This window comes from Salminus brasiliensis, chromosome 8, assembly GCF_030463535.1.
Source record: "Salminus brasiliensis chromosome 8, fSalBra1.hap2, whole genome shotgun sequence".
NCBI classification, from domain to species: Eukaryota; Metazoa; Chordata; class Actinopteri; order Characiformes; family Bryconidae; genus Salminus; species Salminus brasiliensis.
The window spans coordinates 1,123,536-1,142,611 of NC_132885.1; the positions used below are offsets into that span (position 1 = coordinate 1,123,536).

Here is a 19,076-nt window from a genome sequence, read left to right on the forward strand (position 1 = left end):
CAGTATTGGCTTTGGTGTTACATGGTACATTGTAGTACACGAAAGGATAGGATGGTGTAATACAGGACAGTACAGGGAGGCACAGGATAATGTTAGACAGTACAAGATAGTACAGAAAGATACAGGGCAGGACAGGAAGGTACATGGTAGTACTTGGCAATCCAGTTGGGTTAGTAAATACAGGGTAGTATTAGGCAGTACTGGATAGGACATGAAAATAGAGGATAGTAAAAAGTACTAGGAAGTACTGGGTAATGCAGGACAGTACAGGGAAGTACAGGACAATACATGGTAGTACTAGGCAATCCAGGGTAGTATGGGGAGGTACAGTATAGTAATATGCAATACAAGGTAGTATTAGGAAGTACTGGGTAATGCAGGACAGTGCAGGACAGTAAAAGGAAGTACAGGATAATATTAGGCACTACATGGTAGTACAGGGTGCTGTCAGGGTCTGGCAGTGTTTTGTTGGTCACACAGACCAGAGCTAATCTTATTTCTGTTTGTGTCTCATCAGGTGACTGACTGAGAGGATCCATTTGAATTTCATCCTCGTGGTGCTCCGTATCCTCCGCAACTTTTCAAGCACAACATTAATTAGAATAACAAATGCTCCATTGCTGCTGGAGATTCATTTGAATTTTGATTTCGTCGTCTTGGATTTCGCTCATTTGAAAATTGCTGCGGGAGACTGTATCTACTGACTAGACTTCTGTGTCAGAGTTAATATGAAATATTCAAATTGATGCAAAACATCTTCACAAAAAAAATAAATAAATAAAGAAATGCTGAAAAACAGTGTATCTTGTTATGACCGGAGCTGTTCCTGATTCACTAACACACAGATGGGGAAATGTCCTGCTGCTCTTCAATTTGTTGTGGGCCTGCAGATTCTCCAGAAACACTTCCTCCAAAAAACTCTGTGTCTGACAATCAGGGCAATTAGAAATCTCTGGACTCCTCCATTAGCCGCGGCCCTACTTACAAATACCCAACTACAAAAGTCCACTCTGCACTCAGCATCTTACAGAAACTCTATGAATATGAAAGGCTAGGGTCTAGGGCTGGTCCTGGAGCACCACTGTCCAGCAGTATTTAGGGTTGACTGAACACAGCTGATTCAGTTCCTCTGCTGTTAACTCTTAGATGTTGGAAGTTATTATTGCTAATTTGCAGGGATTTCATTTTGCACATTACATACTTACAGAATTATTAAAATATAAATGTGTAATTAGAACATTAACATTACAAACATAATTAATGTGTGTTAGAGCAGGGGAAAAATCTTGAACTATTCAAGCCAGTCATCCTACAGGACCAGACCTGAGTGAATCTGACAAGTTCTGGGGCTTCTGCAGAGCTTGGGTTTGAGAGCCTTGTTGAAGTGACTGTGGTGAATACAGCTGTGATGGTTATGGTTGTGCTAGTTCTAACTGTGATGGTTATGGTTATAAGGATTACCGGTGTGATGGGTGCAGCTGTCATGGCTGTGGAGGTGACAACTGTAAATGTGATAGTTGCCACAGAAGCTGTGAGTGCAGATATGAGTACTAAGTAATGTGATTTAGTTATGCCAGTGATAGTAATGGCTGTGATGTTCATGGCTGTGACAATTATGGCTGTGACGGTTATGGCTGTGACAGTTATGGCTGTGACAGTTATGGCTGTGACAGTTATGGCTGTGACAGTTATGGCTGTAACGGTTATAGCTGTGAGGTTATGGCAGCAATAACTGTGGTTATGTGCAGATATGAGTACTGAGTAATGTGATTTAGTTATGCCAGTGATAGTAATGGCTGTGATGTTCATGGCTGTGACGGTTTTGGCTGTGACTGTTATGGCTGTGGTGGTTGTAGCTGTGACTGTTATGGCTGTAACAATTATAGCTGTGAGGTTATGGTCGTGATGGTTCTGGCTGTGATGGTTCTGGCTGTGATGTTATGGTCGTGATGGTTATGGTCGTGATGGTTATGGTCGTGATGGTTATGGTCGTGATGTTATGGCTGTGATGGTTATAGCTGTGATGGTTATAGCTGTGATGGTTATAGCTGTGATGGTGACGGTTTTGATGGTTATACCTGTGATTACTATGGCTGTGATGTTCTGGTTATGGTTGTGATGGTTACAGACATTCTTATGATGTTAATGAGTGTGTATGTGATGATCATAGATGCGTCAATACAGATACAGATGTGATGTTTTTTTTTACCATTGGACACGAGTTCCAGTGAGTCCATGGCGACATCACACAGTGTCCTGGACATGGCAACACACACGTCTGAGCCTGCAGTGGCATTTCATCAGCATCACACAGGGAGTCATTCACACTGCTGGAGTAATCACTGTCCCGCAACACACACCTACAGAAAGAGAGAGAGAGAGAGAGAGAGAGAGAGAGAGAGAGAGAGAGAGAGAGAGAGAGGGGGGGGGGGGCATTTATTTGAGTGTCTCACTTTTTTGTCTCCTTTCCATTTGCTCTCCTTGTTGTCCAGGTCAGGGGTTAGCAACAGCCCAGGAGGAGGAGAGAAGAACAGCAACAAAGAGAAAATAACAAAAGACCTTAAAAACCCTGTGTGTGTGTGTGTGTGTGTGTGTGTGTGTGTGTGTGTGTGTGTGTGTGTGTGTGTGAGAGAGAGTTCTTCAAAAGGGACAGAAATACACTCCTTTGTGGTGTGAGCTGGTGTCACCAGTGATGTCAAGGACATCCTGCAGTGTGCTGTGATGAAGCCCACTGAAGCAGGAGTGTGTAAACTTCACCTGTACTCTGCTCTCCGCCCCTCTACACTTCTGGGACAAACCCTGACATTTCTGGGTCTGGAACACTCACAATAAGAGGCCTCTAAAGATGCGTGTGTACCTCTACAGGATGAGGAAGTGAGTGTGTGTTTCTGTGTGTATAATGTACGGTTCTATACATAGGCATCCCAATAATGGAGAAAGAGGAGCCTGTCCCCGCCTACTTTTATCTAAAAAAAAAAAAAAAAAAGCAAACAGAGTAGGGCTGATATTTTACAGTGTAGAGCTGCTGATCCGGGCAGTAAGTGTTCATCTCCTCAGTAAATCACTGATATTAGAATAATCACTAATAATAACACTCCTACAGAAAGTGGTGGAGGTGAACACCTGGTTTGGTGGTAAATCAGGGCTTAATGATGGTAAATCAGGTGAGCTGCTGCTGCTGCTGCTGATGATGATGGAGGTGAACACATCCTCCACGCTGTGCTGGCTGGACTGGGGGGCGTCCAGGAGAAACCGAGCTCTGTTCTTCAGACTAGCTCATCGACAAGATCTCACTACTTTCTTTCTTCAGAATGAGAAGCTCTTGTTTCTCCTTTTTACTGGATTTATGTTCAGCTGCTTTATCTGATCTGATGAGATCTGGAGCTTCTGCAGTAGATCCTCAGGGGTTAGAGTGATGGGACTGTAACCTCGTTTGTAAACTTTTGCCCCTCCGCTCTTTATATACAGTAAGATATGACCTCCACTGTAAGTGTCTTACATTTCTGTGTATGATCATCAGCATCCCAGAACACATCTGTAGGTTGAGAATGAGTGATGGGGCCAGTTGCTGTGGTCTATTTCTGCCTGCAGTGTCTCAAACTTAACACTGAATCTGTTAAAATAATGACTTACTGTCTGGAGATGCTGACTGGATCTGTCGAGTGGGCTATTTCCTCAAGAATGTCGCTGAATATGAAGAAGAGAATAACTGGCTAACTGTCTTGAATTGTTGACTAGCGTCACTGAAGCTCTATTTTTATTCTGTTATAAAATCTAGGTTAGAAAATTGCTTGTCCTCTATCTGCTATTGCTAGCTGAGGTGCTCGTGGAGAAGATGAGAGGAGATGGGGTGGGCTCCAAGTTGTTTGTCATAAAGGTGAGGTGAGAGAGGAGGGCGTATATAGGCTGCGTCCAGAAACACCAAAAGTTCCTCCTCATCTCCTCCGTGACCCGGAAACTGATTTTGTGGCGCCATCTTGCCACCTGTTCAAATACCCGAGGAGATGAAAGAAGGCACCTAAAAGCATCTCCCAGCAGAGGAGACATGAAAGTGTCCTACCCAGGAAGTCTTTTAAAGATTTTGGAAACTGCAGAAGGAAACACCCGTTAACTAATATTACTTATCTAATACATCTAATATATCTAATATCTAATGAGCAGTAAAGCAATAATATAAATGCATATAAGTATATAGATATTGGAACTGAGCTTAAATGTGCTTTATGCAGTTAGCAAGTACTGTCTGTTCAGTAAAACTTTAATTTCTAACAAGTTATTATTATATTTTATAGATGTTTTATTTTATATTATTATATTTAGATTATACTGTTCACTGTTTCTCTGCAATAAGCAGGAGTCTAATCCACAATTACTGCAGTTAAACAGACAGAATTGTCGTATATGTGCTGCTCTATGCTTTAACAGCTGTGATTGGCTGAGCAGTACTAGGGGTGTGCTGAAAGCGAATGTTGTGATTGGCTGAGTTCATCAGTAGGTCAGGTCATCATCTCTAAAAGCGATCAGCTGTCCCATCTCCCCAATTACTGCTCCTCCTCTCCATTCCTCCTGCTCCTCTCCTCTCCACCATTCCTCCACCTTCCTCCAGGGTAGGAGAGGAGTAGTAGGAAAGTAGGAGGAGAAGTAGCAAAAGTTTCTGGACGCAGCCGTAGAGTTGAGAATGAGGAGTGTGGGGCGTTGGGTATTGCAGAAAGGGTCCACAAACCCAGGTTTTGGATTTGGACTTTGGAACTTGCTCCGTTTTCCTTCACACTGGAGCGCTTACTCAACTTTTGACTTTTTGGCAACTGGTTGAGTGTATGTGTGTTACTGGTGTAACTGCTCCTCCAGTGGAGTGAGGGTGGTGTGTGTTCACACTAAACACAGTGAAACAGATCAGTGTGGAGAATCAATCAGCGGAGCTTTCTGTGAGCCACTATGTGTGGGGATCCTATGAGGATTATAAATGTATAAGGATTAAATGAGTGTGAGTGAGTGAGTGTGTGTGTGTGTGTGTGTGTGTGTGTGTGTGTGTGTGTGTGTGTGTGTGTGTGTGAGAGAGAGAGTGTGTGTGTGTACCGTATCTTCCGGGTCTGTACTCCCTCTCCACAGGCCGGTAGCTGGTCCACAGTGTTAATAGAGCAGAATGACCACGGCTCCGTCACCCACTCATACACAGCACACACACTGCGGCACGGTACAGCCTCATACACCTAGAGGGAAAGAGAGAGGGTGAGAGACAGAGAGAGAGAGAGAGAGATAGAGATAGAGAGAGAGAGAGAGAGAGAGAGAGAGTTAAAAAACATCACTGACAGCTCCACTGATAACACCACCATAATATTCATTCAAATTACAAATTAATTACAACTAATTAGGAGAAGATTATTTTAATGGCCCTTAATTGAATTAGAACAGAAGTGCAGAGAGTAAGTAGGGGTGCATGATAATGACAAGGTATTAGAGGCTTTTATCTCCTATTCTAGTATAAAGGAGTGTTTATTGAGGTGTTTATGGTCTAATATCTCCTATTCTAGTGTATAGGAGTGTTTATTGAGGTGTTTATGGACTAATATCTCTATTCTAGTGTATAGGAGTGTTTATTGAGGTGTTTATGGTCTAATATCTGCTATTCTAGTGTATAGGAGTGTTTATTGAGGGTGTTTATGGACTAATATCTCCTATTCTAGTGTATAGGAGTGTTTATTGAGGTGTTTATGGTCTAATATCTGCTATTCTAGTGTATAGGAGTGTTTATTGAGGTGTTTATGGTCTAATATCTCCTATTCTAGTGTATAGGAGTGTTTATCGAGGTGTTTATGGTCTAATATCTCCTATTCTAGTGTATAGGAGTGTTTATCAAGGTGTTTATGGACTAATATCTCCTATTCTAATGTATAGGAGTGTTTATCGAGGTGTTTATGGACTAATATCTCCTATTCTAGTGTATAGGAGTGTTTATTGAGGTGTTTATGGACTAACTGTAGCGCCATGAAGTAGAATTATCTCTCACTTTAGTGCTGAAACTGAACTGAAGCTGTTTAAGATGATGCTGAAGATGACGGGGAAATGAGGGGGAAATGCATGAGGGGAGGATGAGTGAAATGAGCGATAAATGTAGCAAAGCTCCAAAAAGGATCATTTGCCCTCTGCTCTGTGCACTCTTAAACACCTCTGATACACCAGATGGAGACTGCTGGGTTAAGAAGTAACTGTCTGAATATTCTTTATTCATCGACTGAGAAAAAATTAACATGCAGTAGAGACTGCGCAGATGGAGGACAGAACAATTTCTCCACCCCGTTCTCCAACCTAAGCCAGCATCTGGCAAACGGCAGGAGGGCCTCAGTCACAATACTGTGTTTGTTTTATCCTCACTTCAGATTAAAGAGATGGGTTTTGGAGAAATCAAATTTGCTCAGATTTTCTTTATTTTAAATGTAATTCATCAGCCAAGGCATGTTGGTATCTGATGTTTATTCTAGTGTATAGGAGTGTTTATTAAGGTGTGTGAGAGTTAATATTTCATATTTGACTGTTAAAGGTATAAAGTCCTTGAGAAACATTTGAAATGAAATTATGAAATTAAAGTACTTTGAGGAGCCGTAAAGAAAAGATGTTTAGAAGAAACTGTTCATCGAATGTCCCTCAATTCACCTTAAGAGGTTCCTCCACAGTTTAAACTGAGGAACATCCAAAAGTTCCTCCAGGATCTTACACTTTTAACAGTGTAATATACAGAAGTGTTCATTGAGGTGTTTACAGACTAATAACTCCTGTTCTAGTGTATAGGAGTGTTTATTGAGGTGTTTATGGACTAATATCTCCTATTCTAGTGTATAGGAGTGTTTATTGAGGTGTTTATGGGCTAATATCTCCTATTCTAGTGTATAGGAGTGTTTATTGAGGTGTTTATGGACTAATATCTCCTATTCTAGTGTATAGGAGTGTTTATTGAGGTGTTTATGGGCTAATAGCTCATATTCTAGTGTATAGGAGTGTTTATTGAGGATGTGTATGGACTAATAGCTCATATTCTAGTGTATAGGAGTGTTTATTGAGGTGTTTATGGACTAATATCTCCTATTCTAGTGTATAGGAGTGTTTATTGAGGATGTGTATGGACTAATAGCTCATATTCTAGTGTATAGGAGTGTTTATTGAGGTGTTTATGGACTAATATCTCCTATTCTAGTGTATAGGAGTGTTTATTGAGGTGTTTATAGACTAATATCTCCTATTCTAGTGTATAGGAGTGTTTATTGCGGTGTTTATGGACTAATATCTCTATTCTAGAGTATAGGAGTGTTTATTGAGGTGTTTATGGACTAATATCTCCTATTCTAGTGTATAGGAGTGTTTATTGAGGTGTTTATGGGCTAATATCTCCTATTCTAGTGTATAGGAGTGTTTATTGATGTGTTTATGGACTAATATCTCCTATTCTAGTGTATAGGAGTGTTTATTGAGGATGTGTATGGACTAATAGCTCATATTCTAGTGTATAGGAGTGTTTATTGAGGTGTTTATGGTCTAATATCTCCTATTCTAGTGTATAGGAGTGTTTATCGAGGTGTTTATGGTCTAATATCTCCTATTCTAGTGTATAGGAGTGTTTATCAAGGTGTTTATGGACTAATATCTCCTATTCTAATGTATAGGAGTGTTTATCGAGGTGTTTATGGACTAATATCTCCTATTCTAGTGTATAGGAGTGTTTATTGAGGTGTTTATGGACTAACTGTAGCGCCATGAAGTAGAATTATCTCTCACTTTAGTGCTGAAACTGAACTGAAGCTGTTTAAGATGATGCTGAAGATGACGGGGAAATGAGGGGGAAATGCATGAGGGGAGGATGAGTGAAATGAGCGATAAATGTAGCAAAGCTCCAAAAAGGATCATTTGCCCTCTGCTCTGTGCACTCTTAAACACCTCTGATACACCAGATGGAGACTGCTGGGTTAAGAAGTAACTGTCTGAATATTCTTTATTCATCGACTGAGAAAAAATTAACATGCAGTAGAGACTGCGCAGATGGAGGACAGAACAATTTCTCCACCCCGTTCTCCAACCTAAGCCAGCATCTGGCAAACGGCAGGAGGGCCTCAGTCACAATACTGTGTTTGTTTTATCCTCACTTCAGATTAAAGAGATGGGTTTTGGAGAAATCAAATTTGCTCAGATTTTCTTTATTTTAAATGTAATTCATCAGCCAAGGCATGTTGGTATCTGATGTTTATTCTAGTGTATAGGAGTGTTTATTAAGGTGTGTGAGAGTTAATATTTCATATTTGACTGTTAAAGGTATAAAGTCCTTGAGAAACATTTGAAATGAAATTATGAAATTAAAGTACTTTGAGGAGCCGTAAAGAAAAGATGTTTAGAAGAAACTGTTCATCGAATGTCCCTCAATTCACCTTAAGAGGTTCCTCCACAGTTTAAACTGAGGAACATCCAAAAGTTCCTCCAGGATCTTACACTTTTAACAGTGTAATATACAGAAGTGTTCATTGAGGTGTTTACAGACTAATAACTCCTGTTCTAGTGTATAGGAGTGTTTATTGAGGTGTTTATGGACTAATATCTCCTATTCTAGTGTATAGGAGTGTTTATTGAGGTGTTTATGGGCTAATATCTCCTATTCTAGTGTATAGGAGTGTTTATTGAGGTGTTTATGGACTAATATCTCCTATTCTAGTGTATAGGAGTGTTTATTGAGGTGTTTATGGGCTAATAGCTCATATTCTAGTGTATAGGAGTGTTTATTGAGGATGTGTATGGACTAATAGCTCATATTCTAGTGTATAGGAGTGTTTATTGAGGTGTTTATGGACTAATATCTCCTATTCTAGTGTATAGGAGTGTTTATTGAGGATGTGTATGGACTAATAGCTCATATTCTAGTGTATAGGAGTGTTTATTGAGGTGTTTATGGACTAATATCTCCTATTCTAGTGTATAGGAGTGTTTATTGAGGTGTTTATAGACTAATATCTCCTATTCTAGTGTATAGGAGTGTTTATTGCGGTGTTTATGGACTAATATCTCTATTCTAGAGTATAGGAGTGTTTATTGAGGTGTTTATGGACTAATATCTCCTATTCTAGTGTATAGGAGTGTTTATTGAGGTGTTTATGGGCTAATATCTCCTATTCTAGTGTATAGGAGTGTTTATTGATGTGTTTATGGACTAATATCTCCTATTCTAGTGTATAGGAGTGTTTATTGAGGATGTGTATGGACTAATAGCTCATATTCTAGTGTATAGGTGTGTTTATTGAGGTGTTTATGGACTAATATCTCCTATTCTAGTGTATAGGAGTGTTTATTGAGGTGTTTATGGGCTAATATCTCCTATTCTAGTGTATAGGAGTGTTTATTGAGGTGTTTATGGACTAATATCTCCTATTCTAGTGTATAGGAGTGTTTATTGAGGTGTTTATGGACTAATATCTCCTATTCTAGAGTATAGGAGTGTTTATTGATGTGTTTATGGACTAATAGCTCATGGTCTAAATCATCACACTTTCTCCTTAAAGAGTGTAGAGGTGTTCAGCATTCTAGACTTGCTTATGTGGTTTCTGACACTTTATGACTCACTGTTATACACTACATTGACAAAAGTATTGGGACTTGTTGGAGTAACTCTCTCTGCTATCCAGGGAAGGCTTTGTTCTAGATCTCGGAGGAGCATCGATGAAAGGATATGATTGCAGGTCAGGATGTTGGATGAGGACCACCCTACTTCATCTCCAACTCCCCAACTCATCCCAAAAGTATTTGATGGAGCTTTATACCCCTCTAGTCCACACCTGGCATTATTAGGCAGTATGGAGCCAATAGGGTCATGATGTTGATCTGCTCCAGAGAGTCCTATTCTATTGGCAGTACTACTTCTCTACAGGGACTAGACAAGCTGTGTGTGCATTTGCACATCTTAAAGCAGATGAATGCATTAATTAGAAGGGGTGTCCACAAATATTTGGACATACAGTGAATATAAACATGAACAAAACACTTCGCGTTTAGCATTTAGCAGCATGCTAATCAATGTAGTATTAGCTTCCATTGCCTATGCTGCATTATCCTCAGTGCTAAAAACGAAAGAAGTCAAATTCAAACACCAAACATGCCTTCGCTGATTTATTAACTGGGGAATTTTTAGGTTTTGTCAAGCTATCGCTTTAATCATATAACCTCTCTCTCTCTCTCTCTCTTGCTCTCTCGCGCTCTCTCTCGCGCGCTCTCTCGCGCTCTCTCTCTCTCTCGCGCTCTCTGAATGGCTCTCAGTCTGACGCAGTGTTTCAGGTGTTTCAGGCAGATCCTGAGAGCAAGTGAGAATGAAATATAATGAAGTCTCTCGCATTTGCTCTCGTGTCCCACGTCTATCATGTGGTGGCAAAACAAAGGCAAAAGCCCTCAGAGCGAAATTCACACTAATTTACCCGGGTCAGCGGCTAGTCAAAGAAAGGTCAGAAACACAGAATGAACACAGCACTAACCTGAGCCTTCGTAGGTGTCCGTATTAGCAGTGGGGGGAAAGCAACAGGAGAGAGAAGAGAAACGATAGAGCCATTAGTTTATCAGCTTTCAGGTCGTCCCTTTTCTGCTTTCTGGCTGAAGCTGTGACTCAGCAGCTCATTAATTACATAAATCATAATTAAAGCACAGGCTTCTTTGTTTAAGCTTTGCTACTGGGATTTCATGAGAAGATTAATGACCAGAATTGAGTTGTTAAAGAGGGGCGACTTTAACGATTTTTCTAAATTTCTGCATAATTAAACAGTTAAAGTGTAAACAAACTCATTCAGAGTGATTCTGATTCTGGAGAAACTTCACCCAGTCAGAGCTGGAGTTCTACAGTGGAGGTTCTAGATAACCCAGTCAGAGCTGGAGTTCTACAGTGGAGGTTCCAGATAACCCAGTCAGAGCTGGAGTTCTACAGTGGAGGTTCTAGATAACCCAGTCAGATCTGGAGTTCTACAGTGGAGGTTCTAGATAACCCAGTCAGAGCTGGAGTTCTACAGTGGAGGTTCCAGATAACCCAGTCAGAGCTGGAGTTCTACAGTGGAGGTTCTAGATAACCCAGTCAGAGCTGGAGTTCTACAGTGGAGGTGAAGGGAAGCAGACGTCTGAAGCTCTAATAATAAAAGCTCCTCACAGAAAGTTCTTCACCTAATGGTGATGAAGACGCTGCCTGATGCCTGAGACACGGTTCTACCAGAGTTCTGAGAAGAGCTCGGCTCTAGAACCTGCTTTTAAAATCAGATCATTAAAATTGTGGAGGGATACATGCTGCAGGGTGTAGTGCAGCTACAGAAAGTAGTCCCTAAAGAAAACTGCATTAGTGGAGATTCTCTATTCACTATTTTACCTTCATCATTATCATCATCATCATTCCATATAAAACTCAGAAGACTCGTGTAGCTGCACTGGTGGGTTTGGATAAGAGATAAATTATGGGATGTATCTGTGTTGTTGTAGTCATGGCGACCAACGCTTGGTTCTAGTGGGTTTGCATTTCAGGATCAGGTGTCCACATACTTCTGTGGTTGCTGTGTATTTAAAATGGTTCCAAATGTTGTTGCTAGGCAGTGTTAGATGGTAGTTGGGATATTACAAGCTGGTTGCTATGATTTTTTTTTTCAAGCCAAAGCCCACTCTGAATGTTATAATGTTGTATTCAGAGAATTTTGAAAACTTGTTGGAATTACCCTTAACTAACATACAAATTTTGTTAATTTGCTGGAGGTCAGTATTGAAATGGACGTCATGATGCAAATTAAGTATTAAAATGGAAATTATTGGAAAACTATTAATAAATATATGTATAAAAATATGATGGACACAAAACTGAACAGAGCATGGCATTGTGTTGTTAAGTATATGATAATAAATTCAGTAATTAAGCTTGTGTAATGTAAGTAATCAACTACTAATTGACTGTATCAATGTACACTACATGTCCAAGAGTATCCAGACAGCCCTTCTACTGCGTAAGTTCAGCTACATTCATCTCCATAAAGAAGTTCCGTGTGTATCCGAGATCACATGATCCTAAAGTCACCTAGAGGGGTCTAAACCCTTCAGCATTGGCCTGTGGGGTTCCCTGGAGTGATGATGGAGCTCTATCCAATAACTTTGGGTTGAGTTGGAGTGTCAGAACTAATCATTCCACATCAAAACCTGATTTCACTGAGACCCTCACTCTCGGTGGGCTGAATGCAATCAAATCCTCCTCACATCAATGTTCCAATATCAAGTATAAAGCCTTCCAAGAGGGGTATAAGCTGTTACTGCAGCAAAGGGGCACAGCTACTGGCTAATACCCTTGATTTCAGAAGAAATGCCGCAGGAGCAGGTGTCCACATACTTTTGGATGAATACTGTAATCAGGAAAAAGGGAAGGGAATGTTGCTGGAATACGTCAAACTGATTGGTATTGTGTATTTGATGGTTGCTAGGCAGATTGAACTGGTTGCTATTTGCTAGAGCTTTGCAGTGTGGTTGCTATGGTAATCCAAAGAGTTGCTAGAGGTTTGCTAGTCAATCAACGTTTTGGGGGTGTTGCTAGGTTATAGTAGGCAGTTGCTAGAGTTTTCTACATGGATGCTAGGGGTGTTGCTGTAATTTTTTACACACACACACACACACACACACACACACACACACACACACACACACACACACACTCACTGTTAGCAACACTGTGGCTAGGAGGCAAAGCTTTTATTAGGTGTGAAACGGAGGATGGGTCAACACAGCTTAGAGGGAAACTTTGGCTTCGAGAAGATCAGTCCATTACCTCCCTGAACTGAACACCAGCCATGGATGCTGCCTCGCTGATGGCCTGTGGTTCCACACACACACACACACACACACACACACACACACACACACCAACTTCAACAACCCCAATTTTCTGCTTGAAGTTACTGTGTGATCGTTAGAGACCAGAACGAACAGCCTTTAGATCCACTCTGAGCTGCTCTGTGGAAATATGATGTTTCCAGACTAAATCAGCCATGAAGAAAACCCAACACCAAACACCACACAAAACATCTGCCAAGAGCACAACAGCTGGAACAGAGCATCAGTACATGTACAGTACCAGTCAGAAGTCAGGACACATCTACTGTATCTATCCAACACATACCAGCTGCTATATAAGGCTATTTCTCTGGGCTATTGTCTCAGCGTCTTTACACAAAGATAAAATGGTAGAGTGAGCATTACACTTAACACTCTCTCTACCAGCTTGAGAAAGGGTGGGACACTGTCTCTGTTCTCCAGGATGGAAATAGACAGAAATGTTCCTTCACAGAGCTCTATCACAGCAGCTCAGGCTAATAAGTGCTATGAAACACCCTAGCAACCACCAGGAATGCCCTAGCAATTGCATAGCGACATCCTAACAACCATGAAAGAGGTAACAGAAATTGCCTAGAAATATCTTAGTAAATACCTCCTCGCCTGCCTAGCAACACTCTTGCAACCATCTGGAATACCATATTAACCCTATAGAAATCTAATAGCCATGTAAAATATCAAACACCTAGCAAAACCTAGCAACTACCTATTTACATCCCGGCAACAATATAGCAACTACATATTACTTGCCTAGCAACACACTTGCAACCACTAACAATACTCTTTTAAGCATATTGCAGCATCCTAACCACCAGACAGCAACCATCAGGAATACCAAAACGTCAATATCGCAATACCCTACAAACCATGTTTATAGCAGCAACCTGCAAATAACCTAGGAACAACCTCTGTCCGCACTTGTTTGTTTGTGTTGCACTTGTGTTTTGTATGCACTGTCTATGTTGCACCATGGTCCTGGAGGAACGTTGTTTCGTTTCACTGTGTACTCTGTATGTAGTTGAAATGACAATAAACCCACTTGACTTGACTTGACTTGACTTGACCTAGTAACTGCTAAGCAATACTCTCACAACCATCAGGGATAGCATGTGAAACATATCAACCACCTACAAACATCCTAGCATGAACCTAGCAACCACCTGATAACTTCCTAGCAGTGCCCTACTCAACATCAGGAAGGCCACAGCAACTGCACCAACTACCGACCGACCATCCAGCAACAACCAACCACAGTAACAATCACCTGTGATCCCTCGGCAACCAGCCAGAAATATCACAGAAGTCATGTCTAAAAACACAATGTAAAATGTAATAAAAGGGAAGTTAATAAATGAAAAATGATTACAAATAATAATACAATAAACTAAATTTAGGGTAATTTAATTTAGGAACAGCTTTGATATATTTAATATTTTATTGTTATTAGCTGACTTTATTAAGCCATTAACCCCTTAATGTAAAAAGGCTTATTATTATTACTCAGCAACTACAGGGACTTTTGTGCAAACTGGTGGAGCTACTCTCTGCCTATAGAAGTCTGAATGATCACTTTTGGCCTGCCGGTGGTCCGCCGGTGGCTTTTTAAGATGCTAAAGTTCATTCACAAACTTTCCTTCCTAATTTTCATTTTTATGAAATATATGAAATCAACATAGCAAATTTGCCAATGTTAAATAAACACTGATAGTGTTCAATTAAAAAATGTTTTAATTTAACAGTGCTTTACTTTACTTTAACAATACCAATGTTGATTTAACACTTGCAAATGAAAACAAACGAAAACAAATTAAAACTAGTGTTAAATAACCAGTGTAACCATTACCAATGTTGATTTAACACTGGCAAATTTGCTGTGTCGGCTTCACCTTTTACAATATTTGTATTAAAGACAGATTATAGGTAGTTAAGTCTAAGCCCTTGTATCAGAAAGTCATTCAAGTCATTCAAAGTCAAAAATATACATGGAATATCAGGAATCAGCCGAAGTTTGACTGGTGTTGTATGGAAGCTAGTTTTGGCAACTTAGCACTTTTCAAATACATCAAAGTACATCAGAATACTTCAAAGAGTATTTCTGCGCATATAAAAGTCATATAGGCTCTTCTGAACTGAATTTCAAAGCTTCATTAACCTCAGATCAGCACAGAACATTAAATATATGAATTGTTTGAAACACACACACACACACACACACACACACACACACACACACACACTTAGACACTTTAAGTGAAGATTAATTTCATAAATCCTTCTCCATGACCTCATACGGAGGTGCTGTGGCAAACACCATTTCTCTCCATTAGTCCTTAATTAATTACAGTATCAGAAAGTACAGACCACTGCCATGCATTCTGATTAGAGCCACTTCCACCAGGCCGCGGCTCAAATTACGCTGCAAAGCACCGCTGACCTTTTTCTTTCCCCTAAGAAGGGGATCCCGGCGTTGTCAGATGACAAGTGGAGATTTAATATTCAGATTTTCTGGCTGTTACAGTTTTGTTATTGTAATTAGGCGATAAAGCTGAGGCTAAACTTTGTAGCGGAGCCGAGAGCAGAAGGCCATCTGGACCTCAGCAGGACGCTGGAGGAGCTCCAAGAGTAAATGAAGCTGAGCGTCGCTGGGGAATGTCTGAACAATATGTAGATTCAGCGGAAGCAGGAAATGCAGGAGGACGTCTCGGCCAGGCTGCTGCACGAGTGTGTGGGAAGAGATACATTCACCCACACTTTAAATAACAATCACATGTGTCACCGCAAGCAATTACTCCTTCCTTCAGCACCTCCACACCTGCCAACAGCAGCAGCAGCTGTACCTCATCAAAATCACCCTGCTGCATGTGCACCGCCTGCTCACATCAAATAAAGATCCAAACAATCAAGCATGAATAATAAAAGCATAAATAATAACGGCTGCCTATGACCAGAGAACTGTATTTCTGCTGGATTATTGAAACAGTGAGGGTTCAGGAGATGGACGTGGGAGAACCAGCTCATCACCTCCACCTCTAGCTATGCGAATACAGGTTTGCCTTAGGAACCAGGCCTTGTGAACGCAGCTTTTCCTGAGCCAGTGTCTGCAGAAGTGTCAGCTCAAACTAGTCACAGATGCAATAATAATAATAATAATAATAATACTGTAATTCAGTTTAACATGTACAATAACTCTGGGGCAATAATTTTCCATATTTACCATAACAATTATTACCAATCTGCCACTTTACTATATTCATATAATTTATATATATATATATATATATATATATATATATGTTTTTCAATTTTTTTTCTCTTTGTTCATAATTCATTTTATGTGCTTATTTTATAGTGTTTATTTATAGTTGTTAGTTTATAGTGTGTTTATTTGTAGTGTTTATTTAGTGTTTATATTATATTGTTTATTGTATAGTGTGTTTATTTTATAGTGTGTTTATAGTGTTTATTTGTGATGTTTATTTTATAGTGTGTTTATTTTATAGTGTTTTTATAGTGTTGATTTATATAGTGTTTATTTGTAGAGTGTTTATTTATATTATGTTGTATTTGATAGCGTATTTATTTGTAGAGTGTTTATTTTATAGTATGTTTATTTATAGTGTTTATTTGTCGTGTTTATTTTAGTGTTTATTTGTAGTGTTTATTTTATTGTGTTCATTTGTAGTGTTTATTTTATTGTGTTCATTTTATAGTGTTATTTCATAGTGTGTTTATTTTAGTGTGTTTATTTATAGTGTTTATTTATAGTGTTTATTTTATTGTGTGTTCATTTTATAGTGTTTATTTCATAGTGTTGATTTATATTGTGTTTATTTGTAGAGTGTTTATTTTATATTGTGTTTATTTGATAGTTTGTTTATTTTATAGTGTTTATTTTATAGTCTGTTTATTTTATAGTGTGTTTATTTATTCTATTTATTCTTACATGATTGCAGCTGTTACTACTGTAATTTCCCTCCTGGAATCAATAAAGTATTTCTGATTCTGACGCCGCAAAGTAAAAGACAGGGAGGCAAACTAAGATCTGCACTAGCTTTTACCTTCTCTTCTCATCTCTTATCGTCTGCTCCTTCATAAGCAAACTGGACTTAGTTCTGGCTTAGTTCTTCAGCTTGCTGACCGCACACCGTGCTGAGAGGACGCAGCCGTGTTGGTTCAGTGATTAGAGCTCAGAGTTATTCGTCACAGGGTTGTGGGTTCGACATCCACCTTCACTGAGCTGTCACTGTTGGGCCCTTGAGCAAGGCCCTTAACCTCAGAGGCACTGTAGCATGGCTGACCCTGACCTTTCGAGCTTTTTCTCAGACTGTGGTTGTGATGTATACTGTATATAAGTGTAAAGACTATGAAGTTACTTAACAGTCAGGAGTGTGAAGCTATGTCGAGCAACAACCAAACCTACTAACCAAAAGTACTGTATATCTACAATGCTTTTCAGCTGGCGCCCTCTTCTAACCCAACCTCTCCTCCAAAAAAGGAAATTCCAGCTAAGCAGAATCTTATTGCATATCTGCAGACAAAGAAAAACTGCTGAGCTCGAATATTCATTATCTAGAGGCTGTCTTCTGCATATTGTCCTGCAAGGCCAGAACTGCCTGTCGAAAGTTGGGAACACCTTGCAATGTTCAAAATGTTTGGAAGATTTGCCAATTTGCAAGAATTTAATAGAATAAAAGCTAAACAAATAAATTAAATAATACTAACATATGATTATATAAATATATAATATAATAATATATAATACACAAAAAATCAAAATAAAAAAACAAAACAAAAAACAAAACAAAAAATATATATATACAGCAATAATAAGATAAGAGTAAAAAAAAAAAGAGTAACAAATCAATTAAAATGAGTAACCAGATATATATCTTTCTATATATAATATTTTTCAACTAAATCTGTTTCACATCTCTCAGCTTCTTCAGCTCTTTGTTACCTCTAGTACTTTTCACTTTTTTAATTGATCCCCTATCCTATTTATTGTTTAGTGTAATTTTCCTTTAGTTTAATACTGTAAATAATCTGTGTTCTGTGTTTTTGTTACTTGTCATACATGTTGCTCTCACCAAGACAAATTCCTTGTATGTGTAACATACTTGATGGAATAAAGAGATTCTGATTCTGATATATATATATATATATATATATATATATATATATATATATATATATATATATATATAGGAATAGAAGCACATGTTAATATTTATTTATCTCTCTAATTCTTCCTCTTGTTTTGATATCAGCATTCAAACCTTTCAGATCTTGAATTTAGCATTTTGCCAGAAGCTTCCTGAACTTCTGTTCTTTCAACAAAAGCTTGGAATAGGAAACATTACCTGATCATTATTCAGGTAAAAGCTGCTCTTCATACCAAAGAAGACACAAAGCTGAGAGCTGAAGATCAACACACCCTAAACATTAGCAGGCATCTGCTTGATCAAACCTGTGCAGGTTCTGCATCTTCAGCCTGTTTGCAGTTGAAAAATACACAAACCAGATGAACAGACTCCTCCAGAAAAGAAGCTGTGCACACTGTAAACACACCTAATCACGGCTGAACAGCTAAATTGCTCTGAGCAGATGAAAAGCGAGTCCAGCAGTGATCAAACACTTGTGTGAGTATCGCAGGAGGCCGTGGGCACCGAGGGCCACTTACTTACATAGAGAGGCTTTCGCCCAAATCAAAACATCAATCTTCCGCATATCCACTCGCCTCTCCACCAAACAAACCACCCAATCAACAACCTGACAGTGACTCGAAGCATAATGTCTCATTCGCCCAGTCATTCAGTTCTAATGCTCTCCCCAGACCACAGCTGGAAGCACTACATCAAACCACGCAAAGCAGAAATGGAAAACATATTGATTTTCTTGTTTTCAATAAAGGAAGCAGTGATTGCAGCAGGACACGGGGCAACGGAGGCAAAGCAGAAAGGTGCTTTATAGAAATACACCCAAAGACCACGACATATGTAAGAGGATCAGCTCTGTTCGTATTACAGATGCAGGCAGCCTGCAGTAGAGCTGTGGTCATTCCTAACAGAGCGTAGAGAAACGTCCACTGCTGGTTAACCTGTTCACCCTGAGAGCACTACGGCCTGCAGTGACTCAGCCAAGGCTACGCTATGATCCAACAACACAAGCCTGAACTCAGAAATGAAACGCTCACTTTTTTATCTGTAAATCAA

General features: G+C 39.5%; 2 protein-coding genes across 4 annotated transcripts in view; one reads left to right on the top strand and one right to left on the bottom strand.

The window, feature by feature from the left end:
* The window catches only part of nxph2a (neurexophilin 2a), a 289,488-nt gene that overhangs the window by 254,078 nt on the left and 16,334 nt on the right, over positions 1-19,076 (top strand). The window lies entirely within an intron of this gene.
* Positions 1-19,076, bottom strand: part of thsd7ba (thrombospondin, type I, domain containing 7Ba) — a 364,279-nt gene that overhangs the window by 35,014 nt on the left and 310,189 nt on the right. For all 3 annotated transcript variants that reach the window (XM_072685348.1, XM_072685346.1, XM_072685347.1), the window contains exons 18-19: positions 5,077-5,210; positions 2,210-2,360 (exon numbers count right to left, since the gene is read on the bottom strand). In XM_072685348.1, the coding sequence (XP_072541449.1) occupies positions 2,210-2,360; positions 5,077-5,210 (285 nt within the window). The remainder of the gene's footprint in view (positions 1-2,209; positions 2,361-5,076; positions 5,211-19,076) is intronic.